The sequence below is a fragment of the Lepidochelys kempii genome, chromosome 13 (genome assembly GCF_965140265.1).
Source record: "Lepidochelys kempii isolate rLepKem1 chromosome 13, rLepKem1.hap2, whole genome shotgun sequence".
Classification (NCBI taxonomy): Eukaryota; Metazoa; Chordata; order Testudines; family Cheloniidae; genus Lepidochelys; species Lepidochelys kempii.
This window is the reverse complement of record NC_133268.1, coordinates 7,763,837-7,789,655: the sequence shown is the minus strand read 5'-3', so window position 1 is coordinate 7,789,655 and position 25,819 is coordinate 7,763,837. Positions and strand designations below refer to the sequence as shown.

Sequence of the window (25,819 nt, the reverse complement as noted above, 5' to 3'; positions counted from 1 at the left end):
TCTCTCCCCGCACCTCCCGATCAGCTGTTTTGTGGTGTGCAGGAGGCTCTGGGTTGGGGGGAGAGGAGCGAGGGCACGGCAGGCTCAGGGGAGGGAGCGGGAAGGGATGTAGTGGGGGCAGGGCTAGTGGCAGAGCCAGGGGTTGAGCCGTGAGCACCCCCGGCACACAGGAAAGTTGGCCCCTGTAGCTCCAGCCCCGGAGTCGGTGCTTGTACAAGGAGCCGCATGTTAACCTCTGAAGAGCCGCATGTGGCTCCGGAGCCCCAGGTTGGCCACCCCTGGACCAGAGAGCTCAAACAGGACATGGTGCATTGACTGGCTCTTCCCTCACTCCTTTCCCCGGGGCCTGGCGGAGGCAAGGCAGCTGTAGGGGGCAAAGAGAGGCGACGCACTGGGGTGAATGTCACTATGTAGCTCCCTACCGCCTCCATGAGGTCCCACCAACATCATTTCCATGGGTTCATGGCAATTTGACTTGTCTCGCTGTTGCACGATCAAGGGCAATACAGAACCCTATCAAAAACAATGAAGAGTACTAGTGGCACCTTAGAGACTAACAAATTTATCTGGGCATAAGCTTTCAAGATCACGTGATCTAAGGAGCTGATCCAAAAGCGCAGGCAAGCTAATTGAAAGGGCTCCCACTGAAGTCAAAGGCAGTCTTTCATTGACGTCAATGCGCCTGTAACTGCATGGGTTCTCCATTGCTGGCAGGAATAAAGAGTAGGAACAATTTATTTTCTCCCTAAAGTTATGACTCAGGATGCAGGCCGTAAATAGACCTGTTGTAGACAAGGCTGCCATTTTACACAGCCAATTCCCAGATCATAATCCCAGCTCTGAGTTCTCCATGTAGGAGTCTGTAAGCCATGCCCATACTTCAGATAAAAGCTTGAAAACATGAACTCTAAACAGTCTAACACCAGAAGGCAAACAAAAAGAACCACACATTTATTAGGGTTAAAAAAAAATCTCATGAATTTAAGCTGAGCTCATGATTTTTAGGCGCTTTACTTGTGATTTTTGAATGCGTGGAGTTGGCAATACTGGAAACGACAACAAAATAACCCAAAAGAAAAAGGACATTTCAAAGGTTTCTTTTATTTTATTATCGGAATCTTTTTTGACCATTTTTGTCACATGGTTTGCCTAAAAAGAAAAAGAAATTCTTTCTTTGGATATAGAACTGGAAGAGCAGCGTGTTTATGTCATGAATGACTCATGGGATCAGTGTTGAGAGACTAAATGCTTCAGAAGCGAATGCTCTATAGAGATGATTGTTTTTAATATAAAACAGCATACGTTTAAAACAACAGGGTCTTTTTTTCCTTTCCTGCTGTGGCCAGTAAACATAAGGAAGGCAACACAGTTTACGTGTTAATAGAATTAAGTTACTTGGTGCTATATTATCACAGTCTTTTGGAAAGTGGAAGAAATTGCACACAGAAGAGTCAGAAAAGGGAGAAATAATCGTGAATAAACATAGATTCTGGGATGTATTTATTTGTTTCATCTCAGGAAGATAAAGGATTCCTCATGAAAAGAGAGACATCCCCTTTTCTTTTGCTTTGGGGAGGCGTCTCCAGTTCAGTTCTGCAGAGTGAAAGCTTTTAGAGGCGTGAGTACCACAGAACAAGTCAGTCAGGAAGAATGAACTTGGCCAAGTATAGCCAACATTTTCTAAGCTTTCACTTCCAGCCTCTGAGAGAAATCTGTCTTTGAACTCAGAATCATATATGGACTACTTGAAACCTTTCAGTCCCAAAGCTCTAAGGCAGCCATTTCTTTTGCCTCTTATCCGTTAGTTGGGAAGGTAGAAAGGTTGGTCCAGAGTGTTTTATTGGAAGCCTTCTTTCTAGGCCAATGCCAGTGCGCACCAAGAGTCCTGACGGAGGGGAATGCTTAGTCCTGACTGTTGAGTCATGGTAGCAGAAGTGAAGGCGTAATCCTCAGGTTCAAATTTGAACTCAGAATGGCCGCTGGCCAGTGTGTCATCCGACTGGCTTTGAGCCTATGAAGATTACGATAAGGAGAATTATTATAAAGCCACAGATGTATTTTAATATATATTTAAAGCAGAAGTTTCAAAATGAGAACACTGAGTTAGAGTTACTTTTATTTATTTGTATTTGTCTTTGATCAGTGATGCAATAATCGAGCTCTAAAATCGTCTAGCTAATCACTTAGGATGGGATTTCTGAAGAAACCTAACGGAATTGGGTGTCTGACTTCCATTGAAATGTAATGGGAATTCGATGCCTATCTTCCTTAGGCTCTATTGAAAACCCCAGCAATTTAGCTGATAGTGTTCCAATTCTGAATGAAGGGAATGTAAGATAAACCCATTACTCGCATCATGTCATTAGCAAAAGAATAGTCAGATTTGTCATAATTTAGTAGTATGAATATGAGAGATTATGAATATGATAGATTAGACCCTAGCAGAATTGTATGCTCAAGAGAACCCCAGAACTAGACAAGAGGATTGCTTCATTCTAAGACTAAAGTGCCTTAGCAGAGCTCTCTGGAAGAAGCCTGTGCTATACCTGGCTCTACTGATTGATTGATTGATAGATAGATTGAATGTGTCCAGTTTGGAGATCTCTGGGCACACGTATGTTCTTTATAACCATAACACCAATCACATTTATCAATGTCAACCAAGAACCTCTACTATAACTAGAGAGGGCACCAAGTCTCACAGATGGGATCTCAGTCGGAACTTCCCTTAAATTCAGACATATTCAGATTCAGAGGCTTGGTTAGGCCCAATATAAAGACGATGCATAGTCAGAACATTTTGATTTAGAGCCATCTCTTCCATCAGATAAACAAAGCACCAATCCGTGCACCCAATGCAACCCATCCAGACAAACTCGTGAGACAGGAAATGGGTCTGACACCCAATGATCTCTAGAGAACACTCTTTGCGCTGCACTTTCATGAGTGTTAGATACACCTCTAATTGCCAGCAGAACAATAAAGAGAATGCCATACAGGTAAGTATATACCTGTCTGATTAGAAAGCTGTCAAGAACTCTGCAAGTTCCTAATCTCACTTACACTGGTTTTCAATTGACTCCATTGTGTTATTCCTGATTTACAACAGAGCAAGATCAGAATCAAGCCCAGCTACATGGACATAACGCCCATTGCCATCAGTGCAAGTTGAAGCTGTGTACTCTGTAGAAGGGTAGAACTGGACTCTATGCAAATTATAAAACTTGTGGCCACCCTTTATATCTGTGCCTAATACTTTTCAGAGCAAAAGGTGCATTTAGGGATAGAAGACAGGTTGAGGTGTGGATGGGAGAGTCTAATTATGAAACTGGCTTGTTGTAGCAACAGACAGTTAAACTACTTAGTCCGGTACCGGCTAGTCAAAAAAATCAATGCGAACAAATACAAATAGCTCTCTGATCTCAAGCTTTACCTGGGAGACTGACACTATGGTTTGTCCTGGGTACTGTGATGTCACATTGGGTTCGGTTTTTAAAGTGACGGTGCTGTCCGAGTTTGTAATGGAAGAAGGGGAGTTAGTGGCTGAAGTTGTAGACCCTGAAAAATAACGGTTACCAGTTGATAAAGTAGCAGACACATAAGTCAGTTCTCAGAGAAACAGTCATTTATATTTTAATAGCTCCCTGAACTTTTTTAGGGGAGAATCTCCTATCTCATGGCATTGTTGAAACATGAGAGTACTTTTTGTGTGGTAGTTTGTTTGTTTGTTTGTTTCTCAGATAAAACATGGAAAAAACAGAACTGATTGGTAAGTGACATGCTAGAGGTACTTGGGAGGGAGGGAGACACGTGATAGACATGAACGTTATTCTTCCTGGGTGGCCCTTCCTGTCAGAGCCCTGAGACGAGTCCACTCATTTGCTCCCCACCTTAACACCCATCACACTAAAGGCCCCACAGCCTGGCTCTCATCATGCATTTGACTGAAGAGGGCTGGAATGGTTTCAGAGTCCATCAGCCCCACTCTTAAACCAGCAAGAGGGTTGCTGCTGAGTGCAACACAAGGCATTCCCCTCACTGGCTCAGCAGACCATCTGAGGCACTCCCGGCCCCCACCTTTCCCCTTTACACCAGTTACATCCTTGCTGCTGAAGCTGCAGTTCAGGAACCCTTTGCGCAGCATGGAGGCGTATAGCAGCAAAGTGAAATTGACAAGATCTCTCTCAAGTGCTTCTGAGGGGAATTTTTTAAATCCTCTCTTAACCTTTCCTACCTCCCTCTGCCCCAGCAACTCTTGAAAATACCCGGCTGCCCTACTGCTCCCACCCCTATATACTCCATCCATCCAACAGCCAGGGATACAGTGTCTGCATGTGTCTTCTAAAATGCCCAGCAGTGAGATAGCTAACAGCACTGCCGTTTACATCGCCAACATGAGTGGACACCCCAATGAGAAGAATGGGACTCTCGTCTGAGGCTCAGGGAAACAACACTGCATCAGCTTGCATCTGCAGGGTTTTCTTTCCAGTCATAAAGACTAAAAGACACTCTGTTTTCTTGTAGGAAAGATTAGATTCTGCAGGCGTATTCTGTAGCAGGAATTAACTTTTTAGCCAATTTCATAGCTGTAGAATCACTGACAACACTAGGCCCTACTTAGAGTCTAAGCCATAGGGAGGAATAATAAAAGAACCATACCTGTTGAGGTTTTGCCTTTGGTAATGTTTTTAGGCTTCCTTTTCCTTGTCTGGATGCTTTCCTTTTTCATTGCCAGAGGTCGTGGCACCTTGACACCCACAAAGTTTGGAATCATTAATAGTGTATTGTACTGAGCTCTGCCATGTGTGTTACTTTTATATTTACATACTGTAGCTCATGCAAAGACCTTGTCCTTCACTAAGTGCTATTTTTCTCCACAACAGGCCTTGGCTGGAAGATGTATAAGGCTGAACAGTTGAGGCTTTCACACAAATTTTGTTCTTTTCCATTATTTCCTATTTTCCTTTTCCTGATTTATTAGTGACCTTTGCAACTGTGTCTTATTAAATTACACCCGTGTGTGGGGCACTGGATGTCTCCCAGGGAATGGTCATGGGATAGAGAGATGTTAACCTCTAGGGCACTGGCTCAAATTGGCCCAGGCTGAAGCACAAAGTCTGCTTTGTGGCCTATGGACAATTCACTAGAGGTTCCTGCCCTGAGTGGATAAACATCATCAAACCATCTCCACAACTTGGCGCTAACTGCCCTTCTTACTAGAAACCAAGAATCGAATGGGCGTGGAGACTAAACCATCCTGTCTCCTCTAGACATGCCCCTGCCAGGTCTGGGCAGGTGCATAGTCCTGGTCTGGGAAACTTTGCCCTGCTGCTACCTTGGAGGTACCTGTTCTATGGAAACAGGGAACTCCAGGCTAGCAATCACATCTTTCTTATCTACTACATTCATATTAAAATGTTAGCAGAAACAGAATCACACTTGTGCCCCTGAGATAATGGAAAGGAAAGACATATTGCCGCCTTTAAAATGAATAGATTTTAAGGCCAGAAGGGTCTGTTATAACCATCTACTCTGACCTCCTGCATCACACAGGCTAGAGAACCTCACCCAGTAGTTTCTGCATCAGGCCCATAACTTCTGTTTGATTTACAGCAGATCTTTTAGAAAGACAGCAAACCTTGAATTAAAGACTTCAAGTGATGGAGAATCCACCACGTCCACAGGTAAATTGTTCCAATAGTTAATTATCATCACCGTTAAACGTGCACATTATTTCCAGTCTGAATTTATCTAGCTTCTGCTCCTAACCACTGAATTTCATTATGCCTTTTCCTGCTAGGTTAAAGAGCCATCTACTATCAGAAATGTCTTCCCCATGTATGTTCTTGTAGAGCATGATAAAAATCACCTTTTAACTTTCTCTTTGATAAATGAAACAGACTGAGTTTCTTAAGTCCCTCACTATAAGACGTGTTTTCCAGACTTAGACCATTCCTTTAGCTCTTTTCTGAATTCTTTCCAATTCTTGGACTGGATAAAGCTGCCCCTTCCAATAGGAAGTGAAGGCAGGATATTTTAAACCTGGTGGGAAATGATTAAAGACAATATGGTTTCCTCTGGAGGATAAATTAGCGCCTTACCCCATGGAGTTTCATGTATAATCCACAGGCATTGCAGACTGGCTCTCCTTCTGCATTCCGTCTCCAGAGGGTAGTATTAGTTGTGTGACAGTTAGTGCAACAAAGGCCAGCGCGTCTCGATGAAGACTAAAAAAAACCCCACACACATGAAAAAAAGAAAAGTAAGAGTTTGCATGCAGGGGGAAAAGGAAAAATCTCAAATTACACTGATTTCCTGGACGATGAAAAATGCTGACTAAATGCACAAGATAACAAAATTCACATCAAAGAAATAGCCGTCCAGTGAGCTCATTTGATTTGCAAACGTTCTTTTATGGAGCTTGATAAACCTTGCAAACATCCTTTTAATCCCTTCCACTAATGTTAAATAAATATGTTCCGAGAAATAATATTTCATAACATGGTGCGATAATTTCCAAGTGATCCACTCGGAGGGAGACGAGTCTTATAAGAATTATTATCCATGTTTTGAAAGTAGAAATTTTGCGAACTCCATAGAAAAATGCTGTTGATTTAAATTAACTGTTAAAGTTAATGGGGGCCAGACTGATCTCTGGTGTAAATCATCAGTGGTGTTTGGGCTTGGAACGGGTTCATAAAAAAAGAATGATCCTTTGCACTTCCTGCATCTCCCGCCTCTCATCTAAAGAGCCCAAAGCACTTTCCAAACACTAATTAATTCCAATTTTTGTGGGTGGCTTGACTGCAGGACAAGTCCCAAAGCTAATGTTTCTTTAGCTGGAAGCAGAAACACTTTGTAGAAGCAGCAGGCCTGTCTCTGTCAATCGTGTTCTCAGCTAGTGGGAAATTCAGAGCTCTCAACACAGGGTTTTAGCTTGTCAACTTATGGGCGTTTCATTTTAATGTCTCTTAGCGCTAGGCATTCCAACTATTTGAACAGGACTCTTCAGTAAGTGTAAAGATACTGGTGCCATATTTAATATCATGGACTATCACCACATTCAGGTGTTTGAGTGATGTTCTTCAGCCTGGGGACAAAAATGTCAATTCATCACGGAGATAGATGTTGGGTGATGCAAGTAACAAAGAATTCCACATCTGTTTTGTTTTCCCATTATTGCGTCACATCATTACTAAGCATTGTGATAAATTGGGTAAGGGGAGAAGGAACAAAAATGAAACGTTTTACAAAGTTAGTTGTTAAGTGCAGATCAGATTTGAGTTTCAGAAGACAGGGAGGGCAAAGTGACAGAAAGCTCTTTGAGTCACTGGTTGCTAAGTGAAGCAGCTTCAGCAACTTGTTGCAGATCATTATATTCCTTTATACATTATTTATTTTTCAAAAAACAACCTGCCAAAACATAACCCTGAGATGCAAGCGGATTAACTTTTGCACAGAAAAGAATCTGATGATGTTCAAAATCTTTCCCTAGCAATTTCTGTCCTGAGCAGGAGGGATGGGGTCATGGATATACCTGGTATAGCTAACCTGGTATAGCTAACCCGGGCAAAATCCTACCCTCAGATATGCCTCCTTAACTGCTATCGGGCCCCATTTGCTTAGCTCACATCTTGTGTCGAGCTGAGCATCCTCAGGTAACTCAGCTAGAGAAGAAGGAGATCAGCACCTTGCAGAATTGGCACAACCTAGCCTGAAAACAGTCCCATAGTCTCTCCTATCATCAATAGTCCCATGGAAGCAGCACATACTGCAAGCCAATGGGCCTACTCACAGTCGTAAGGACCACATCTGGTATTAAGAGGAGGTGCTTGGTTTTGGCCTAGCTGTCCCCGCTGAAGACTGGGGGACTTCTACCACTGACTGGATGTAGAGTAAGGCCAGTGCTGAGACCTTTGGAAAGTACCACCCTTAAGTGTTATAGCAGGATAACCTATCCAGTACTACCTGAGAGGCTGGACCCACCGCCCCGGATGATCAAGCAGGTCTCATGACATGAGGTCAGACTTGCTGAAATTGTGCTCCTGACCACTGAATTCCAATACTAGGCCTGGCACCAAAGTGGTCTTCCTATCTAGATACTTCTACAGCCTTCATCACCCTCGTATTTGAGGGCCTCAAATCCCTAATGGATTTTATTCTCTCCCCAACACTGCGAGACAGGAAAGTGCTATTTCCACTAAACAAATGGGGAACTGGGACACATGGTAGATTAAATGACTTCTCCAAGGTCAGACATAAAGGGTTTGTCTACACAGCACTCTAGTCCACACCATACGGGGGTAAATTTTAGGCTGTGCTAGGGTGTCGTGCACTAAATGGCCCGTGTAGACCGTGCTGGTGTGCACTAAAATTTCCCTGGTGCACGTTAATGTGGTCCCATTTCAAACTGTACTACATTACTGTGCATCAGCAGGGTCCACCCGAGTCATTTAGTGTGTGACAGCCTAGCACAGACTAAAAGTTACACCCTCTTGTGTGGACTAAAGCACCATGTAGACAAGTCAGGGGCTGAGCTGGGAATAGAAACCACATCTCCTCAGTTCCAGTTCAGTGCCTAACTCAGTAGAAAATCCTTCCTACTCTGTAATCTTTGCATCATCAGTCACCTAGCAGTTTTGTGACAGAAGAGTGAGTAATATGCAACTGACGGCATTTCAGAACCAACTATAAGATAGTTTTAATACACTGTTGTTTCAAATACTTTTACAGACCATGGAACCATCTCCTTCTCCTAGGGAAGTCACTGGGAGCGTGATCAGGCCCAGGGTTACCAAAACACTGGGTCTAAAAAACTTTAAACATTCTCTGAAGTTGCCCATTGTGATTTAACTTTCCACTGCAGCAAGAAAGACACAGTCAAGGCTACTTTTGCTTACTGAAGGACAAAAGGTACAAAATATTATTACTAATTTCCCAGCAGTTTACTTAAAAGAAAGAGCGTTCTTGCCCTTCCCCACCCCCAATGCAAAGTCCGCCATTGTAGCATTCTGACCTTGTCTAGGAAGTTGTTGACTTCAACATTGTACTCCAGTGTTTATTTATATAAATGTAGCATACACTTAAACAAAAAGCCCTTCATGGGCTGCACTTGACAGCCAACTGCTGCTGATAAAGCTCTTGGAATCATTCGTCTGAGCATATTTAATAAAATGTACGCTAAAGTTAGCTACATGAAGGTCTAACAGAGCTACTGACCCAAGAAACTCAGAATTAACAGAGGATGGTCTCTCTGTGGAGCTGGCTGACTGTTTGAAGAAAATCACAAAGCCATCAGAAACTCAGAACATGGAAATGAAAGCAGAGGCGTTTCATAGAAAATACCTTTGAACCCCCAGAACATCTCATCAAAACTTGTTGCCACTTTAGATGGGCATGACTGTTGGGGAACTGGGTCATTAGACAGATTGCTACAGGTGGGCAAATGGTAGGTCTTCTTGGTCAAATGAACCTTTGTGAAACCTCTGAAATCTGGATCACTGAGATGTCTCATGAAACCATACAAACCCAGATGCAAGGCAGAGTGTTGCAAAACACACAAGTCTGAAATCTGCTGATGAAAAACGCTATATAGGAGCTGGGGATTATTAATTTGAGTTCCTTTGCCATTCTAGCTTCGAATGAGCCTAAAACTCAAGGGGTGGTAAATCACATGAACTGAAACCAATGAAATAGTAAATCAAAACACACCATACATTTTGCACAGATCTAGATACCCATCAGTTAACATGGTATTTAAGCTCAAACCCCAAGTCAAGGTCCTCAAAGGATGTTATAAGTGGCATTACCTACGCACGAAGAGTTAAATAATGGCTATAGTTACTCTTTTCTGAAACCTCTCTATCGAATGAACATGCTTTCTCAGCTCAGAATGTGATTGGTGTTATAGATTTTCATGAGAACATTGTTCTTATTATAAGAACAATTTAATCATTTTAATTCCTTTTTTGTTCTTTGTTGGGGTTTTTTGCTAACAGTGCAATAACTTGCACGGAACATATCCATGTGGATATTCATGCTCTACTAAAATTATTTCATGAGGTGCTGCAGTAACCATGTGGTATATTTCTGTGCCACCGTGCAGTGGAAAGTTCTATGTTTGCCTTAAAAAAAAAATTACAACCTCAGTAACTTGGAAAATAGTTGAGTCCTCAGAAAGGGCCCAATCTTACAATTAGTGGATGTTTTCACTGAATAAGAACCAAGTTAAGAATAGAGCCATCAGAGAATTGATTTTTTTGGTTTGGCAGCCAAACCAAAAGAATCTGAAAAATATTTTGTTTCATTTGACCAAAACCAATCCCCCCCCCCCCATTTTGTTTTGTTTCATTTTGGGTGTTTTTACCCTTTTAAAAAAATCTAGCTACATTTCTAAACAAAACATCCTATTTTATTTTGAAAATGTCAAAACAAGACAGTTTGACTTTTCAGGGGAAAAATTCTCTGTTTCTTTTTTTGGGTGAAACTGTTCACCAAATTTGACTTGGATTTGCAAATAGTTTTGGTTAACCCAAAACTGCATTATTAGAGGCCTGCATCCAGCCTTTCTGCTGTGGGGACTGACAGATATCAGGCGTGTCCTGAGCGTGCTGCAGGATTGTGCCCTGCTGGAGAGACAGAGATTCCTCCACCTAGGCTGAGAATCCTGCTTCAGGGATTCCAGGGCTTCGGCTTGAGCCAGGGCTCCGAGCTGCTTGTTAGCTGTGGGACAGCATCACAACTTCTGCATTAGCTTAATATTAAAATCAATGGGACTACTCACGTATGCACAATTACATGTGCTTTCAGGATCAGGGCCTAATTTATTATTTTGTAAAGTGCTTCAAGATATCTTGACTATGAAAGATGCTCTATAAAACAAAATTCCGTCCCAGCCCATCACTAAGTAATATAGCTTTCTATGGAAATCAGTAGGCTTGCATTCTGTTCATGTCAAAGATAAAAAAGGATAAGTCGCAAAACTGCTGCTTACAGAACATTGCCGTATCGTATAAAAGGGGCTAGCAACTGTATTATTCTTACTTACCGTAACTTCATATACATGACTACACTGCTGTATACAGCACTGCTAAGTATCGTTCCTGCTGTACTACTGTGCAGTCACATTGAAATCTCTAGTGCAAAATATGCCTTTTATTTTAATGCAATTTTGCATAGTAAAAGCAGCATACCCAGCAGGCAAAATAATACATAGTGAAATATCTGTCTAGGCTGGTTACAGAATGAAGCTCATAAGATAAAGAGAACAGAGCATTATTTTACTACAAAGTATATATTTCTATGCACTGTAAGGGAGTGTAATTCAACGGTTCCTCATCTTAACGAGACTTTAGTGTTTCATTGAATTCACTGGTTCAAGTACAGCACTCTTTTACTACCAACCAACTAGTGAAGACTGTACGCAGGGATATTGCTCAGAAAATTTCTGTGCAGAAAACTTTTTTTTTTTTTTTAAAGTCTAGGACTTAGCAAAATCAAAGCAAATGTGAAACCCTGAAGCTCGACTTTTTTTTTTTTTTTAAAGCTTTGGGGGTTTAAACAATGGTTTTATGGAGGGCAGGGGGAAATCAGACCTAGGATGGCAACATGCATCTTGAAAATTAATCCTTGTGGAATTTGTTCAGCTCAGATATTTCAAAGTTAATTAAACAACAACAACCACAAGGACCAAGCCTGTTGTGAGACTTTAAATAGGAACAAAGGGAAAACAATAGGGATAAACTGGACAAGAAGACATGGGTCCTTTTCCTGGAGTGTACTGAGAGCTCACTCCAGCTCCCTTTACTCAACTATTGGTAACTAATGTAAACTAATGTAGACTCAGTGTTGTTAACAATTGCTTAGGACACATTTCCACAGAGCTTATATCAGTGGAAGGTCTGTTACATAGGGATGGCAATACTGGGCCCCTTAGGCCTGGTTTATTCTTGGAGGTTAGATCAACCTAGCTATGTCGCTCAAGGCTGTGAAAAATTTTATGTCCTGCTGAGTAATGTAGTTAGGTTGACATAATCCCCTGTGTAGACACGGCTAGTTTGATGGAATAATTCTTCAGTCAACCTAGCTACCTCCTTCTGAGGGGTGGATTAACTACATGGATGGGGAAAAAACCTTCCATCCTCGAAGGAAGTGTCCACGCTACAGTGGCACGGCTGCAGCGTCGTAACTGTGCCGTTGAAGCGGCTATAGTGTAGACATGCCCTTAGAACCAGAGCACAGCCATCCTCAGTTTCACCTCTTTTTGGCCTCCCACTTCTGCCTTATTCCTTGGGGTTGAAACCGGTTTCCCAGGTGGTCCTGATCCTGACTCCAGTGAAGACAATGAGAGTTTTGCTACTGATTGAATGGGAGCAGAACCGAATTCTTTTTTCAAGTGATCTTGCTTATGGAGACGAGAGACTGGCATGCTGCATGTTGCATGCTGGCGGAGCCATTTCCCCATTTGGAGACTGGATTTCGTAACTGCAGCAGGAAGTGGTCGTCCAGCTATCGGCCTGCTGAAGGGCCAGTCACTTTGTTTTTAAATCACCAGAACAACCAGTTTTTTGTATGATGACAGGATTCAAATACCAGTAAAAAAATGCCAGTGTGAATCTGACATTAAGGGCTAGATTTTCCAGTGCTCAGTGCCAATCAGCTCCCATTGTGACGCTAATGGCTTGATTTTCAAAAAAGCGCTGCGTGCCTGAATTACCCTGAAAGGCACTTCCAGTGCCTAAATGGGAGCTAAGTCCCTCTGAAAATCTGCCCCCTTAGGGCCAAAGCACTGTGCAGGGGACTCCCACTGAAGTCAATGCGAATTGTACATAAGAACATAAGAATGGCCATACTGGGTCAGACCAAAGATCCATCCAGCCCAGTATCCTGTCTGCCAACAGTGGCCAATGCCAGGTGCCCCAGAGGGAGTGAACCTAACAGGTAATGATCAAGTGATCTCTCTCCTGCCATCCATCTCCACCCTCTGACAAACAGAGGCTAGGGACACCATTCCTTACCCATCCTGGTTAATACCCATTAATGACTTAACATCCATGGATTTATCCAGTTCTCTTTTAAACCCTGTAATAGTCCTAGCCTCACAACCTCCTCAAGCAAGGAGTTCCACAGGTTGACTGTGCGCTGAGTGAAGAAGAACATCCTTTTATTTGTTTTAAACCTGCTACCCATTAATTTGATTCAGTGGCCGCTAGTTCTTATATTATGGGAATAAGTAAATAATGTGAGTTGTGAGTTTCCATAGACCAGGCCCTGATCTTGCAATCAGATACTTTGGTTCACAGGCCTCCAGGTGGGTACAAGTGTCTGCCTACATGGAGTTGATTACAGGGGCTGGTCCCAATGTTTTCGCTTTCCAGCTCACAGCATTGAATCGTGTGTGAATAATTGCTTAAAAATTATGAAAAATAGTTCCTGGGCATGTATAGCCCTCTGGGGAATGGGTGTTACACGCTCAGTGGCTCGTTAAAATGTAAATATATCAAACCTGACCATTTATTTTCCTGACAAATCCAAATGATATTAGTCTGTAGTAGCCTCCTTGCTCAGCCAAGATTCCTGTTGACTTCAGCTGGAGAAAAATGCACTAGGAATTGCTGCAGCAAAAAGAGCAGCTGTCATGAGCAGCTTGTGTTTTCAAGTGTCCTAAACTGCAGAGATGCACGAGGTTCGCTTCACTAGGAGCTTGACCCCGCAGTGCTTAAATCAATAAGAACTTTGCCATTGACTTCAATGGATGACAAATCAGACCTTATAGGTGTAAAACCCTGTCCCTACCAGGGCCTGCCATGGCCAGAGAAAATCCTTCACATGGTCGTGAATGTTGACGTGAATAGGATACTGCCTGGACTCTAAAAATGAGAGGCTATGCATGCATGTGTCTGATAAAGGGAGTCTTTGGGATGTAGGAGTGAGGGAGAGGAGCTGTGTGAGAGCTTGCCAGACAGGCTAAGGGCTTGTCTACACTTGTCTACCGGGGGATCAACGAGCGGCGATTGATGCATCAGTGGTCGATTTAGCAGATCTAATGAAGACCCGCTTAATCGACCACAGATTGCTCTCCTGTCGTCTCCTGAACTCCACCGGATCGAGAAGGGTAGGGGGAGTCGATGGGAGAGCGTCTCCTGTCGACATTGCGTAGCTTAGATCGAATTTCCCCTGTAGTGTAGACAAGGCCTAAGACACACACCTGGCCTGCGTGCAGTACCGTTTGCACATGGCCGTAGACCTCTACAGCTTGAGATTTGGGGCTGGTCAGAAGAAAGATTGCTTGTACACATCAGAGTTTATCTAAACATTAGATTAGTTCCATTTGTCAGTCCTAGCTGTTACATCTCTAAAAACTGGCAATTTAAAGTATTTAGTCAGTAATGATTCCCCAGTGCTAGGCAGATGGCCTGTACCAGGAAAGCCCCTACAATGAATAAGTCCTAATACTTCAACAAAATACCTTAGTAGCATATCCCAATGTGGCAAGGCCTGGAGCTTTGAATATATACATATGTAAATACATTACATCCCCCAGCTTGGAAATACCATCAGTAATAACAACCTAAAAACAGTTCCTCCTGGTCTGGGGTGGAGGATTATGGTAGGTAAGTGATGCTGGACATATCAAATGGCTGTTACACATCTGTGTTTTGAGCTCAGAACATGCAATAAGTGGGACTGAGCTCTGAAACCATCCCTAACTTGATCATTTTTCCTCTTATGGGGAGAGCTGGTTGAAAAATTGAATTTCCATCCCATGGGAAATTCTGGGATTTTTAATTTGGTTTTGTCTCAAATCAGGACAAAAAGTCTAAATCTCTGAATGTTCATATCACAAAATATTCTGAGATATTTCATTTCAACCTTATTGAACCCTTTAGTTTTGATAAGATCGAAATTTTTTTTTACTTTATCATTTCAACTATATGCTAGTATATTATTGTCAAAATGAAGCATTTTGATGATTTCCTACTGGATTTTTTGGTGAAATTGATACATTCTAGTGAAATAGTTTAGATTTTGTTGAATCATCATTTTCCAATGGAAAACCATAGCATCAGAAAATTTTTGACCAGCTCTACCGATGAGGCTGTTGCATAAAGGATGGGTGATCAGTGATCAGGCCTAACCCCCTGCAGCATAGGAAATAGCCCTGGCATCCTTAGGCAGCCTGGACATAGTACACAAGTGGGAAGGTGTGAGAGTTAGCCTTCCCTAACTCTATGAACCCTTAATAATGGTGCAACCTATTTGTCTCCATTTCATCTGCTATATGTATTGAAAGGACTCTGAGAAACATCTGCTGTGAAGTCAGTTACACAGTTCTCTCAACAAAAAAGGTCTTCAAAATCAGTGGAGTTGCTCTGGATTTACATCAGTATACCTGAGATCAGAATCTGCCCCAGTATACAGACACTATTCACATTACAGCTGGTTGGAAGTTTTCTGACAGAATGTTTTTCCATCAGAAAATGCTGATTCACTGGAAGCAAAACGTTCCGGGGAAACGTGTGGATTTTAATGAAACTATGTTTTAAAATAATGGGATGGAGCATTCTGATGATGGCAAAATGTTCCATTTTGAGAATGCAACATTTTAATTTCCTGGTTTGAAACAACATTTTGTTTTGATATTACATTATGTGTAATGTAAAAAAGCAAAATCAGAAGGAAATATTTCATTTTTATCAAAACGAAACATTTTCATTCACCTGAAATTAATGTTTTTAAATGTTCATTTAATGGGAAATTTCACATTTTGGGGGGTTTGTTCCATTTTGGAATGGGAAGAACTGAAATCACGGAATTTTCTGTGAAACCGAAAATCCAGTTCCTGCCCCGCTCTAATTCAGACACAAGCATCTTTACTATTTCCAGTAACTGACTTTGAAGATATCAATAAATACCAGAAAGCAAAACACAGCAAGGCGGACAGAAGAATTACATTTTAAAACAGTTGTTTTTCTTAAGAAATTGGTTATAATAAGAAGTTGGAATCCATTAAAAATCTTATTAAAAATTGGCACTAGACTTCTAAATCAGTTTAACTGATACATGTTAGTTTTAATTTTAAAATAAATCTCATCTGCCTAGATAACTTGTAAACAAAGCTTCAAAGGCAATATGACAGAAAACAGACAATTTACACTGAGGCTCACTAAGCACAAATGTTGCACAGAGATTGTAATTGTTCATAGAAGTATTCTGTTAAAAGCCAAAGTCCCTGCATAGTGACCTCAGTAAGACTTATCATCATGCAAAGGAAAATGGGCTCCTTAGGGATCCCTGAGCTATATGGATCTGATCCTGTAAATTCTTGGTCAAAGCTGTCCATTGACATCCAATGAGAGTTTTACCTGAGTAATGAGTGTAGTATCCTATTCATATTGTTACATTATATCTATAACAGTATCTTTAATACCAAACTACTAGGGTCTTCACCAAATTATTTATCGATAAACCCTAATTCTGCACACACTTGCACACAGGCTTTACTTTACACACATGCACAGATTACGTACACAGTTAAAGTGCAAATATCTTTGCAGCTTTTTGGAGACATACGTGTAAAAATTAGGGATTTTACATTAGCATTCATACCCTAAGCTCTTGCAAAAAAATCTATTTCCAACTGAAACTTTATATTTACTGGTGTGATATTCCCTAATTTTGGTGGGAGGACTTGACTGATTAAGAGTTTGAGGGATCGAGCCCTGAGCTCTGTTTCCAATCACTGCAGTGTGAAAAGGTGAAACTTTTTACAACTAAATTCAAATATCAAAGGTGAATTTACATGAAAAAGACACACCTTCTCCCCCTTGCAAGGAGATCCAACTGTGATGGAATCCAATGTATAATACCTGTAAGATTAATATTTTAATCTGAAAAGATACAGCAACTAATGAACACAATAACCATAACCTATCCTTCAGCCAATGCCGACAGCCAGAAATGCACCAGTGACTGTATGAGATTCCAGCCTACAGTATTTATTTAACCGGGGACAATTATGCTCCCATTTAAATCAGTGGCAAAGCTCCCATTGACTTCAAAGAAGTAAGGCTAGATCAGTGTTAACTTGTTGTTCCATATTCAGCCCAGCCTAAAAAGTAAATTAGAAAGAGGTGATAACATGCATTCTAGTAGATAGATAATCAGCTTGTCTGTCTAGATGCATGCACTACTATATATTAACCTGATACTATGCCTATTCTATGTGTTTGTGATCATCGAAATGGTTGGAAATGGTGAGGCACATTTAATCTGAAAATACTGCTTAGTAGCATGTCATTTAATTTAATTTAATGTCCTGAGGGCATTTACACTATGGAGAGTAATTGTTAAGATATACTCGTTATTTCAATCTATTAAAGGCCTGATGGTCTTTAGTGGAAGTTGGGTCTGGTCCTAAATTGAGATCCTAGGCATTTGATCCTTGAGCACAGGCTATTCATTCCCCTGAATCAGAATTGCAAGATCAGCCCCTCCACTGAACACACAAATAGCTAGTGTCCAACAGGCAATGCCTTTGTTTTGGTCAAGGTTTTCACAAGGACAGGCACATGCCGCACCACTAGTAACTCCCCAGTTGCATTTTTCAGCTGGCTAATTTAAACATCCCTCAGCCACAAGCTGTCAAAGTGGTTCCTGACTTTGTACGGGGCCCACGCATCCGGTAAACACTCTACTGCCCATGTTTTTATGGTGCTCGCTTGAAAAAAGGCTCCTCTCAGTTCACACCGCGGTAGCCATGATTTCTGACCAGCCTCTTCGCAGAGCCACGCTCAAACAACACACCCACTGACTTCAGCACTGTGGAAGCATCACAGGAAGGTGGGAGCTGGTGACCTGCGTGAAGGGCAGAACTCAAACCTCTTTCTTGGGGAGCCTACATGGGAAAACTTTTCTGCAAACCCAGAAATGCACACAAGGAGCTTTGGACCGGTGATATGCACACTTAGAGCTCTATGCACAGAACCAGGCCTTTCCTGTTTGAGAGCAATATTAAAAATATCCTCAGCGTTCATACATGTTTGTAATTGATCAGCTTGTATCCACCAATGTGTCCGGAGCTGTGAATTCCTGCATTCAATAACAAGCAAGTTAAGTAACTAGGAGGGTCCTAATAGATCTCTGCCTGTCATTGGAAGGGGTCCTTATACACTGGAGGGAGAAAACCACAGCTACTCATCTTAGCATTTAAATGTAAATACAGTCCCATGACACTGAGCCTTTATTCCCATTAATATCTATTTTTTTATTCTCTAGCTAACCTGGCTGTATTTTCCTTTGGTAGATTCTTAGTTGTCTACTCCTTACCTCTAAGAGAGCAATGCATACATGTGCCCGCATGTATTTATCTCAATAAAATACACTCAAAGTGATCAAAAACCCAACAGAGGGTCAATCAGACACTCTATAGATCATTTTAATCTATCTTTGGTAGCCTTCCAAAATATGGTGTGTGTTTTTTTGCTAGGCATTATAGCAGAAAATTTCAGGGGCCTCAAGAGGCAAAACTTTGGAAAGATAATTTTATTATTGACATGAAAAGCAAATTCACTTCTTCTGCACTATAAACACACAATATTCTCTCCCACACAATATTGTTTTAACTGGCCACTGTACACTAGAATCCCAACTAAGCTCAGGGCTTTTTCTTTTCTTTTTAAAGAACAATGTCAAAATATGTCAAACGAACATTGAATAACTTCCCCTGAATTTAAACACAGACTTTTTGTTGATAGAGGGGATAAAAAATATTTAGAGAAAGGCCAGTTCCCGGGTAATGATAAGGTGGTCATATTAAAAACAAAACAAAAAAAGACATGACATAGTTTGCTTCTCTCTTTAGATTCTGTTTTATACAGCCCCAAACATTAAAGATTTCCCCCCGACTGGCAAGAAACCCTGTCATTTGTTTGAAATACGAGGCAAGTGGACTGAGAGAGGAAAGAGGACAAGACAACCCGCGCTTATCAATGTGAATTTCATCCTACCTTGCAAAACGAAAGCACCCAACTGCTCTCAGCTCTAGATTTCGATTAAGGGGTGACACCTCTGTATTCCAGTGTCAAAGACTATGTTTGTAAAAATCAAGCCACTGGATTTCTCTTTGTGGGAACGACTGAGGGGAGAGCATGTCACTCTATTCAGATTCGATAAATCATCTGCCCGAGGAAACATACAAATATGTAAACCTTTGGTTTCTTAGCCTATCGCTTTCTCTCCTTTCAAATCAGTCCCGTAGGACTACCACCAGTGCTGCAGTAGCTGTGTAAATAGCTAGTTAGTTTCCTTGCAAACTTGCACAGAAGTCTCCGTTTGTAACGAGCTGGTGTCATTTCATCCTTCCACCTTTACCTGCTGAACAGGTCAGGCTGGGCGGGTGGGGTGGGCGCGCTGTTTTCACACCAGCGAATAATAGCTAACGACTCAGGAACAATGATTCTCATCGTCATCATCATGCGTGACCGACCGCCAGCGACCGACGGCACAAATATGGCTGGGATGATTGCTTAGCACTCACGAGTTCACTTCTCAGCTGGATTCCTCAGAGCTGCAACATCTCAGGGGCCAGACCTTTAATTCTCCAAGCCCCAGAAGAAAGCTCCGAGGCACCTCACTCGCCTCTCCCCCCCGCCCCGGAGCGCACAGACCACCCCCTCTAGCCAGAGCCTGGCGCCGGCACAGATCCCCCACTTCCCTAGCGCGCCGCGGGAGAGAGGGGGAAAGAGATGGGCGGTTTGGGGGCTGCCAGCCTTACCAGCCTCTTCTGTGGCTTGATGAGCGGTCGGTTGATGCCATTCATTTTGTGATAGAGACCGCAGGCGTTGCACAGATAGTGCCCGGTGCCATCCTTTCTCCAGAGCGGGGTGGACATCGCCCCGCAGTTCACACACTCTCGGCCATCCCCGGGGAATTCTTCCAAGTACTCTGAAACTGACCCAAACGCAGCTGGTTAGGCGCTCGCTCCCTTCCCCGGACAAGGTCACTTCCCCCCGGGGATCCCAAGCGACCGGGCTAGGCAGAGCCAGCGCGCCTGTCCTCAAAGGAACCCAGTTTTGTCTTAAGAGAAACAAAAGGCAAAACGGCATTCCCTAGCCCTTTAAGCACCGATTGCTCTGGGGGACGCTGTGGGAGAGCATTTGGCTGCTGCGCATTCAGGTGCCGCTGAAATTTACCTTTAACTGCCTTTCCCCCCCCGGGCTACTTTCCTAAATACGATTCTTTGCAAGAGCAAACAGCCCCGGGACACCAAGTGTCAGACACACCGGGGCGTCCGGCTTCTCTTCGGCCAAAGAATCTGCAGAACTTTTCTCCAGCCTTGAGGCTTTTGTCAGCCATCTCCTGGCTCCAGCAAAGGACCGTGCTCTGTGTCTCTGGCTTACCAGGATCCGGCCAGCTTGTTTTCCCTAAACGGCAAATAGTTGTAACATCACTACTGAAAATACCACACCAGTGCGCCACGGATACCGTGATTCGGGAAGAAACTCCGCTGGAAGAAGGGATACGGCCCTGTGTGGTGTGGGGCGAGGGAATCACTACATGGGAGCAAGTATCAGAGGGGTAGCCGGCATGGGAAGTGACTGAGAGCGATGGTAAATAAGGATCAGAAATAAGATGTTATGGGAAGATCCCTCCCTAACAGGACTCCCACTGGAGTCACTGACAGTTTTGCCCACCTCCAGATCGCAGGTGAAAACACCACACGTGAAATCCTGGCCTCGTGGAAGTCAAAGGGAGTTTTGCTACTGACTTCAATGATTTCTCCTCACCGCACTGCATTGGATTGCCCCAGTATGAAATAAATCATAGGCGGAAATAGCTGAGGGCCCTGTCCCAGGGCTATGAAGAGGGGAGTTCTGCTTAAGCAGAGATGGCAGCAGATAGCCCGGTCGGTTTGCCCATCCCGTCAATCAGCCGGTCTCCCACTTTTCATGCCCTCGAGAAGTGTCAGACCCAGGGGTGTCAGCTGCAAAACTCCCATTGACTCCAGCCGCAGCGGGGTCGAGAGAGAGAGAAAGAAATCCAGGCGAATATGTCAGACCAAGTTCTTTTCTGCCGACTCTCATGGGAGCCTGGATTCTGAAGCAGGACCCTTCCCATCGGCTTCACTGGGCTGAGGATCAAGTTCTCTCCATTGCAAAGCACCAGAGGGGACCTGCTCGCAAGGACCTATTTCAGTTACACCCCATCCCTGCTTTTAGCAGCGCTCTAACCTGTCTCCACGATCTGCTAAGAAGGAGAAAGAAGCCCCCGCCCCCTCCCCTGTTTTCTTTTTTACTTAACCTTTTAATGTATCATTTAATGATTTTTTAAAAAAAATAAATATCCCCGACAAGGGGCGATAATGAAGATTGATTTGATTTCATTTCCCTGCGGACTCCCCAGAAACCGCTTCTCATGTGGCTGGAAGCGGGCTGGGTGCAGCCCAGCTCGGTTGTAAAAATAAATGATCGCTATGATGTTATTGTAAGATGATAAAAGGAGGAGGGGGGGAGGGAGGGAACTGGAAGACTTTCCTGATTTCAATCAAATGGTGTTGGTTGCTGACTGGTGGCGACAAGCAGGCTGGGGAAGGCCTGGTGGAATGTCTATGGCTGATGTACAACTTCGGGGGATGCTGGCCTGTGGGTATCAATCACATCTAGAGCTCCGAGCTGACAAATGACAGACTCACAGGGGAAGGGGGGGGGGGAGTCAGCTTTCTCGAGTCAATCTTACAGCTCCCAGGACCATCGCTGGAGGAGTCTGAAGTTGTGTATGGCTGTAGACACCACACATCTAATTGGATTACATATCCATACTATGTGGCTATAGAACATACACGTAAAATAAAATGAATATAAAATCAATGTGCTGTGTGTGTACACACGTATATACCCACATACATTCACATCTTTTACACACACACACAAAGATGACATGGGTTTTACACACACACCCATATTTTGCACATGGGTACACATGTATACTTTCCCCTAAGTCCCAAATATTATATATTCATGGGGCACTTAACTAGACATGTCAGAGTGAGATCTGACCCCCTTCTTCCAGAAATCAGAAGGGAAAGTGAAACGTTTTGTTTGCCTGACTGGCTTTGTGTATCTCCCAGCTATGTATTTTTGCTTCAGTTATTTTACAAGCAGGCGATACAGAGCAACCCCTATTATTTCAGTCTTAGTATGAGTTGATTTAAAGCCTCTTCCCCCCCCCCCCCGAAATAACTCCCTCCCTCCCACTCTGGAAGAAGCTGTTCTTCGCGGTTTGAAAATTGCCTGTTTTCTTTCCAAATCAAAATGCACTCCTGGTTTAACCTCCTTTGGACCTATTGAAGAAGCGATCCTTAAAAAAGAAAAAAAGTTTGGACTTGTTGTTGTGTTAAGGCGCTTCACACTCGCTCACATGATCTAAGAGCAAAAATAAATAACTAAAAGAGATTCTTGAACACTGCATTTTGGAAGGCCAATAGCATACACAATGCATGGCACAGAGAATGACTTTGCAAGGAATCCACATCTCTCAACAGAAAAGAGGGTGGTTTATAAACTGGGGTGATTTCTATGGGATTAATGTTTGCTTTAGGAGCATTGAAGAATTACATTCAACTCATCAGGGGATCCAACTAATGCAGTGGGGGAAAAGATTGTACATTACTTTCAAAGGCAAATAAAAAAGATTCCCAGAAATCATAAAGAAGCAGCTGTTTAACGTGCAATAAAAGAAAGTGGGACCCGCAATTTGGAAAAGTTCGTAAGAAACATGGAGTGGAGGCATGTTTCCTAGTTTACTTTGTTCTTACTAGAGAGATAAGATAATTCGATTCTCCGCAGTAAAGATAATAAGAAGGATGAGATCCTGAAGTGGATTTTAAAGTACTTTTCAAAACATAATCTTAGGAGAAGAATAGACCCATAAGTTATAAACCAGAGCTGGTCCTATTTATTTAGCAGACCGGGAAGGGTCAGGGGGAGGAGGGGGAGAAGCTGGAAAGTTGGCTAGGACCTTGATTTAAAAGGGCTCTCCGTGTGGATAAAAACGAATTGAAGTGGGTTTTATTGTTCAACGCCTGACTAGATTTCACTGTCTCTCCAGAGGCAGCAGATTGATGCAATTGGGGAATTGTTTGGGTGAAGGCGAATTAGGAGACCAAGAGTCTGTTCAAATATAAACTAATTTACCACAATAAATTACTTAAAAGGGAAGGAGCTATAAATCTGCTCTCCTAATTCAAACACAAGGGCAAGTATTGAGGCGAAGGCATAGAGTCGATATTGTAGAAAGGAGAGATCATTTGGGGTAAAGGGCAAGGCGTTTAAACTACCTCCATTTTCCTGTCCTCCAGGGAAATCACTCTCCTTTTTAAACGTGTTCTTTCCCCTTCTTGAGATTATATATATATATATACACACACACACTGGCATTCATGTGGCAACAACCCAGTTCCTGCCTGGAGAGGGGAGGGAACAGCTGATTCCACTACCTGACCCTTCATAGGGTTAAAGACACAGGAGGTCTTTCTAGAGAACCATCTTTTCCTTAAGGTTCACTTCAAACTCAGGGGTCAGATTCTCCTGCCTCATTGCGCCCATTACCTGACTCCCCATTTAGTCCCATTAGCTCCAGCGGGGCAGAGCCAGGAGCTACTTTGATCACAAGAACCGGGCCATGCACGAACACGCTGGGTTCTTTTTTGTCAGTTTTCCATTTCCATGAGGCTCCTGGCAGCACTTTAGGGAGCGGATCCTGCTGCCCACTGAAGCGTCCATTGGCTCCAGCGGGAGACAGGGTAGACCCCACTCAAAAAGTGGATTGCCCCCCCCCCCAGGAAACGTGCAATGGGTTGGAAAAACAAACCGGCGTGGGTCCAAGCCCTCCCCCCCCTCAAGCCCCCGTCTTCCTCTGCTAGAGACGTGGGTGCCTTACAAATCATTTGCATTTTTAAAAATAGTTAAACCTACCCCAGGGCCTCCAGAAGGGAGGGCTCCTGGGAGCCGGGAAGGGGGCGCAGAGGTACCGGGACCCGCGTGCGGCTCAGCCGGGCTGGGCTCTGCGGTGCACCAGGGCCCAGGTGCGGTCACCTACCGAAAGTGGATCTCCTGCCCGGCAAGGCAGCCTGCCTCGTCTGGAGACTGTGCAGGACGCTGCTTTCAAAGTGTCCCGCGGTCCAGGAGGGAGGCATCTCCGGGCTCACGTAGGCAGGGTAGGGGCTGGAGTAGGATCCATTGACCGAGCGCACCAAGGCATTGCCGTACTGCTCCCTGGCCCCGCTGCCCAGGAGCAGCGGGCTCTGGTAGGCTCCCTCCCGGCCGGCGTTGTTGCTGACGGGCGGACTGTGCGAGTAGGGGAAGCCCGAAGACGGATGAGGGCTGCTCGGGTTGAAGGCCGATGCCTCGCCGCCGGTCTGCGCCCAGCCCGGGTGGTTGCCCAGGGGGTGGCTCTGGTGGGCTGTCTCGCAGCCTTGCAGATAAGGCAGGGTCTGCAGCATGGAGGGCACCCGGGTGGTGGGCACGTACACCGGGGAGCTGGCCGACGAGTGCAGGAAGTTGCTGGAGTCGTGGGAATAAGCCGATTGCCCATGGTTGGGGGCTAGGGCTAAACTCTGATACATTTTATATCCTCCAAAGTGGGACCAAGGCCCGGGGCAGCCGTGGGTCGGGGAAAGCGGCCGCTCAGTTGGCGCAGAAGTTTTCTGTGGCGTGAGGCTTCAGGATTCCTATGTCCAGGGCTGGGAGTTTGACATGAGAAGCCGGGCTGCTCCCTTGCAGCTGTCTCCAGATGTTCGGGCTCAGGTCAGTAACAGTTCCAGGCACCTGAAACATGAAAGCAGACAGGTATGACTTTTTTTTTAATGGCACAACTATTAGATCATAAAAAAACTAAACCCGTGTTGGTTCGCAGCAGCCTCTTGCACCTGCCCTTCCACACGGACACTGGTGAAGAGGAGGGATGTTTTAACACGTCTTCACGGAAGGAGATCGCAGCTAAACACGACGAAACGAATGAGGATGGGAAGAAGCACCGGGAGAGAATTAAAGGTTTGGATTATTGCCAGATGCAGATCTTTATTTCAGAACTGAGTCCCCTTTTAGTTATTCAGTTTGCCAGTATTATCCATAATAATTCACTCTACAGAGAAAATTCACTATATTGGGTATTATTATATTGCATAAAATCAACACACATATCCAACATATCTAATATACAAAACATACAATTATATACATATGCACGATCATATACAAGTATAGCACACATACAAATATATCCAAATGCACGATCATATGCAACATATATAATTTATGTGTATTGTGTATATTTCGCATCATATGTATTGAAATATACAGTGTTACTTATATAAAATACTGGCTTTGCAGGTGATAATGCATATTCTGGAGTTTGCTTTACAGTATCTATAGAAACGCCACTCAAAGTCCCAAAGTTACATTTAGGCTAGATACAATAACACAGTATTTTAAACGGGGTACTTCTGTGTTTTAAACAAATGCTCTCAACTTTTGTTAGTACGATTTTTTTAAAGAATGTCTTCACGAATGTTCTGCTTTCCATGTAAATTTCGCGAAGTTCTCTAATGGGATTTGCTTTTTCTTTACAACACCGATTTGGACAAATAAAAACCCTGCAGTCGTTTTAAACATTTAATATGTTCCTGAAACTGATTCTTGGTTTATTTATTTTTGTGAAGATACATTTTGCAACCGATGAAATAATAGGAATAATCGTTCTATAACGAACACAAAACACAACACATAAAATCAACACTTTTCGAAAAGACTTTCCTGCCATA

At 43.3% G+C, this 25,819-nt stretch overlaps 1 protein-coding gene across 1 annotated transcript; it reads right to left on the bottom strand.

Annotated features, from left to right (window-relative positions):
• Positions 1 to 1,855: 1,855 nt before the first annotated feature.
• GATA5 (GATA binding protein 5) lies at positions 1,856 to 24,622 on the bottom strand. The gene is made up of 6 exons (XM_073308984.1): positions 24,097 to 24,622; positions 19,775 to 19,950; positions 6,102 to 6,227; positions 4,660 to 4,747; positions 3,434 to 3,558; positions 1,856 to 2,011 (listed from the first exon to the last, which is right to left on the bottom strand). The coding sequence occupies exons 1-6, from the start codon at positions 24,620 to 24,622 to the stop codon at positions 1,856 to 1,858; spliced, it is 1,197 nt and encodes a 398-aa protein (XP_073165085.1).
• Positions 24,623 to 25,819: the final 1,197 nt, after the last annotated feature.

Excerpts from the sequence above, each read along its gene's own strand:
- GATA5 (XM_073308984.1), bottom strand. The coding sequence starts at position 24,622 with ATGTATCAGAGTTTAGCCCTAGCCCCCAACCATGGGCAATCGGCTTAT. Across the intron at positions 4,748-6,101 it reads TATACATGAAACTCCATGGG|GTGCCACGACCTCTGGCAAT; the intron begins GTAAGGCGCTAA and ends GTGGGTGTCAAG. Across the intron at positions 2,012-3,433 it reads CCATAGTGTCAGTCTCCCAG|GCTCAAAGCCAGTCGGATGA; the intron begins GTAAAGCTTGAG and ends TAATCTTCATAG.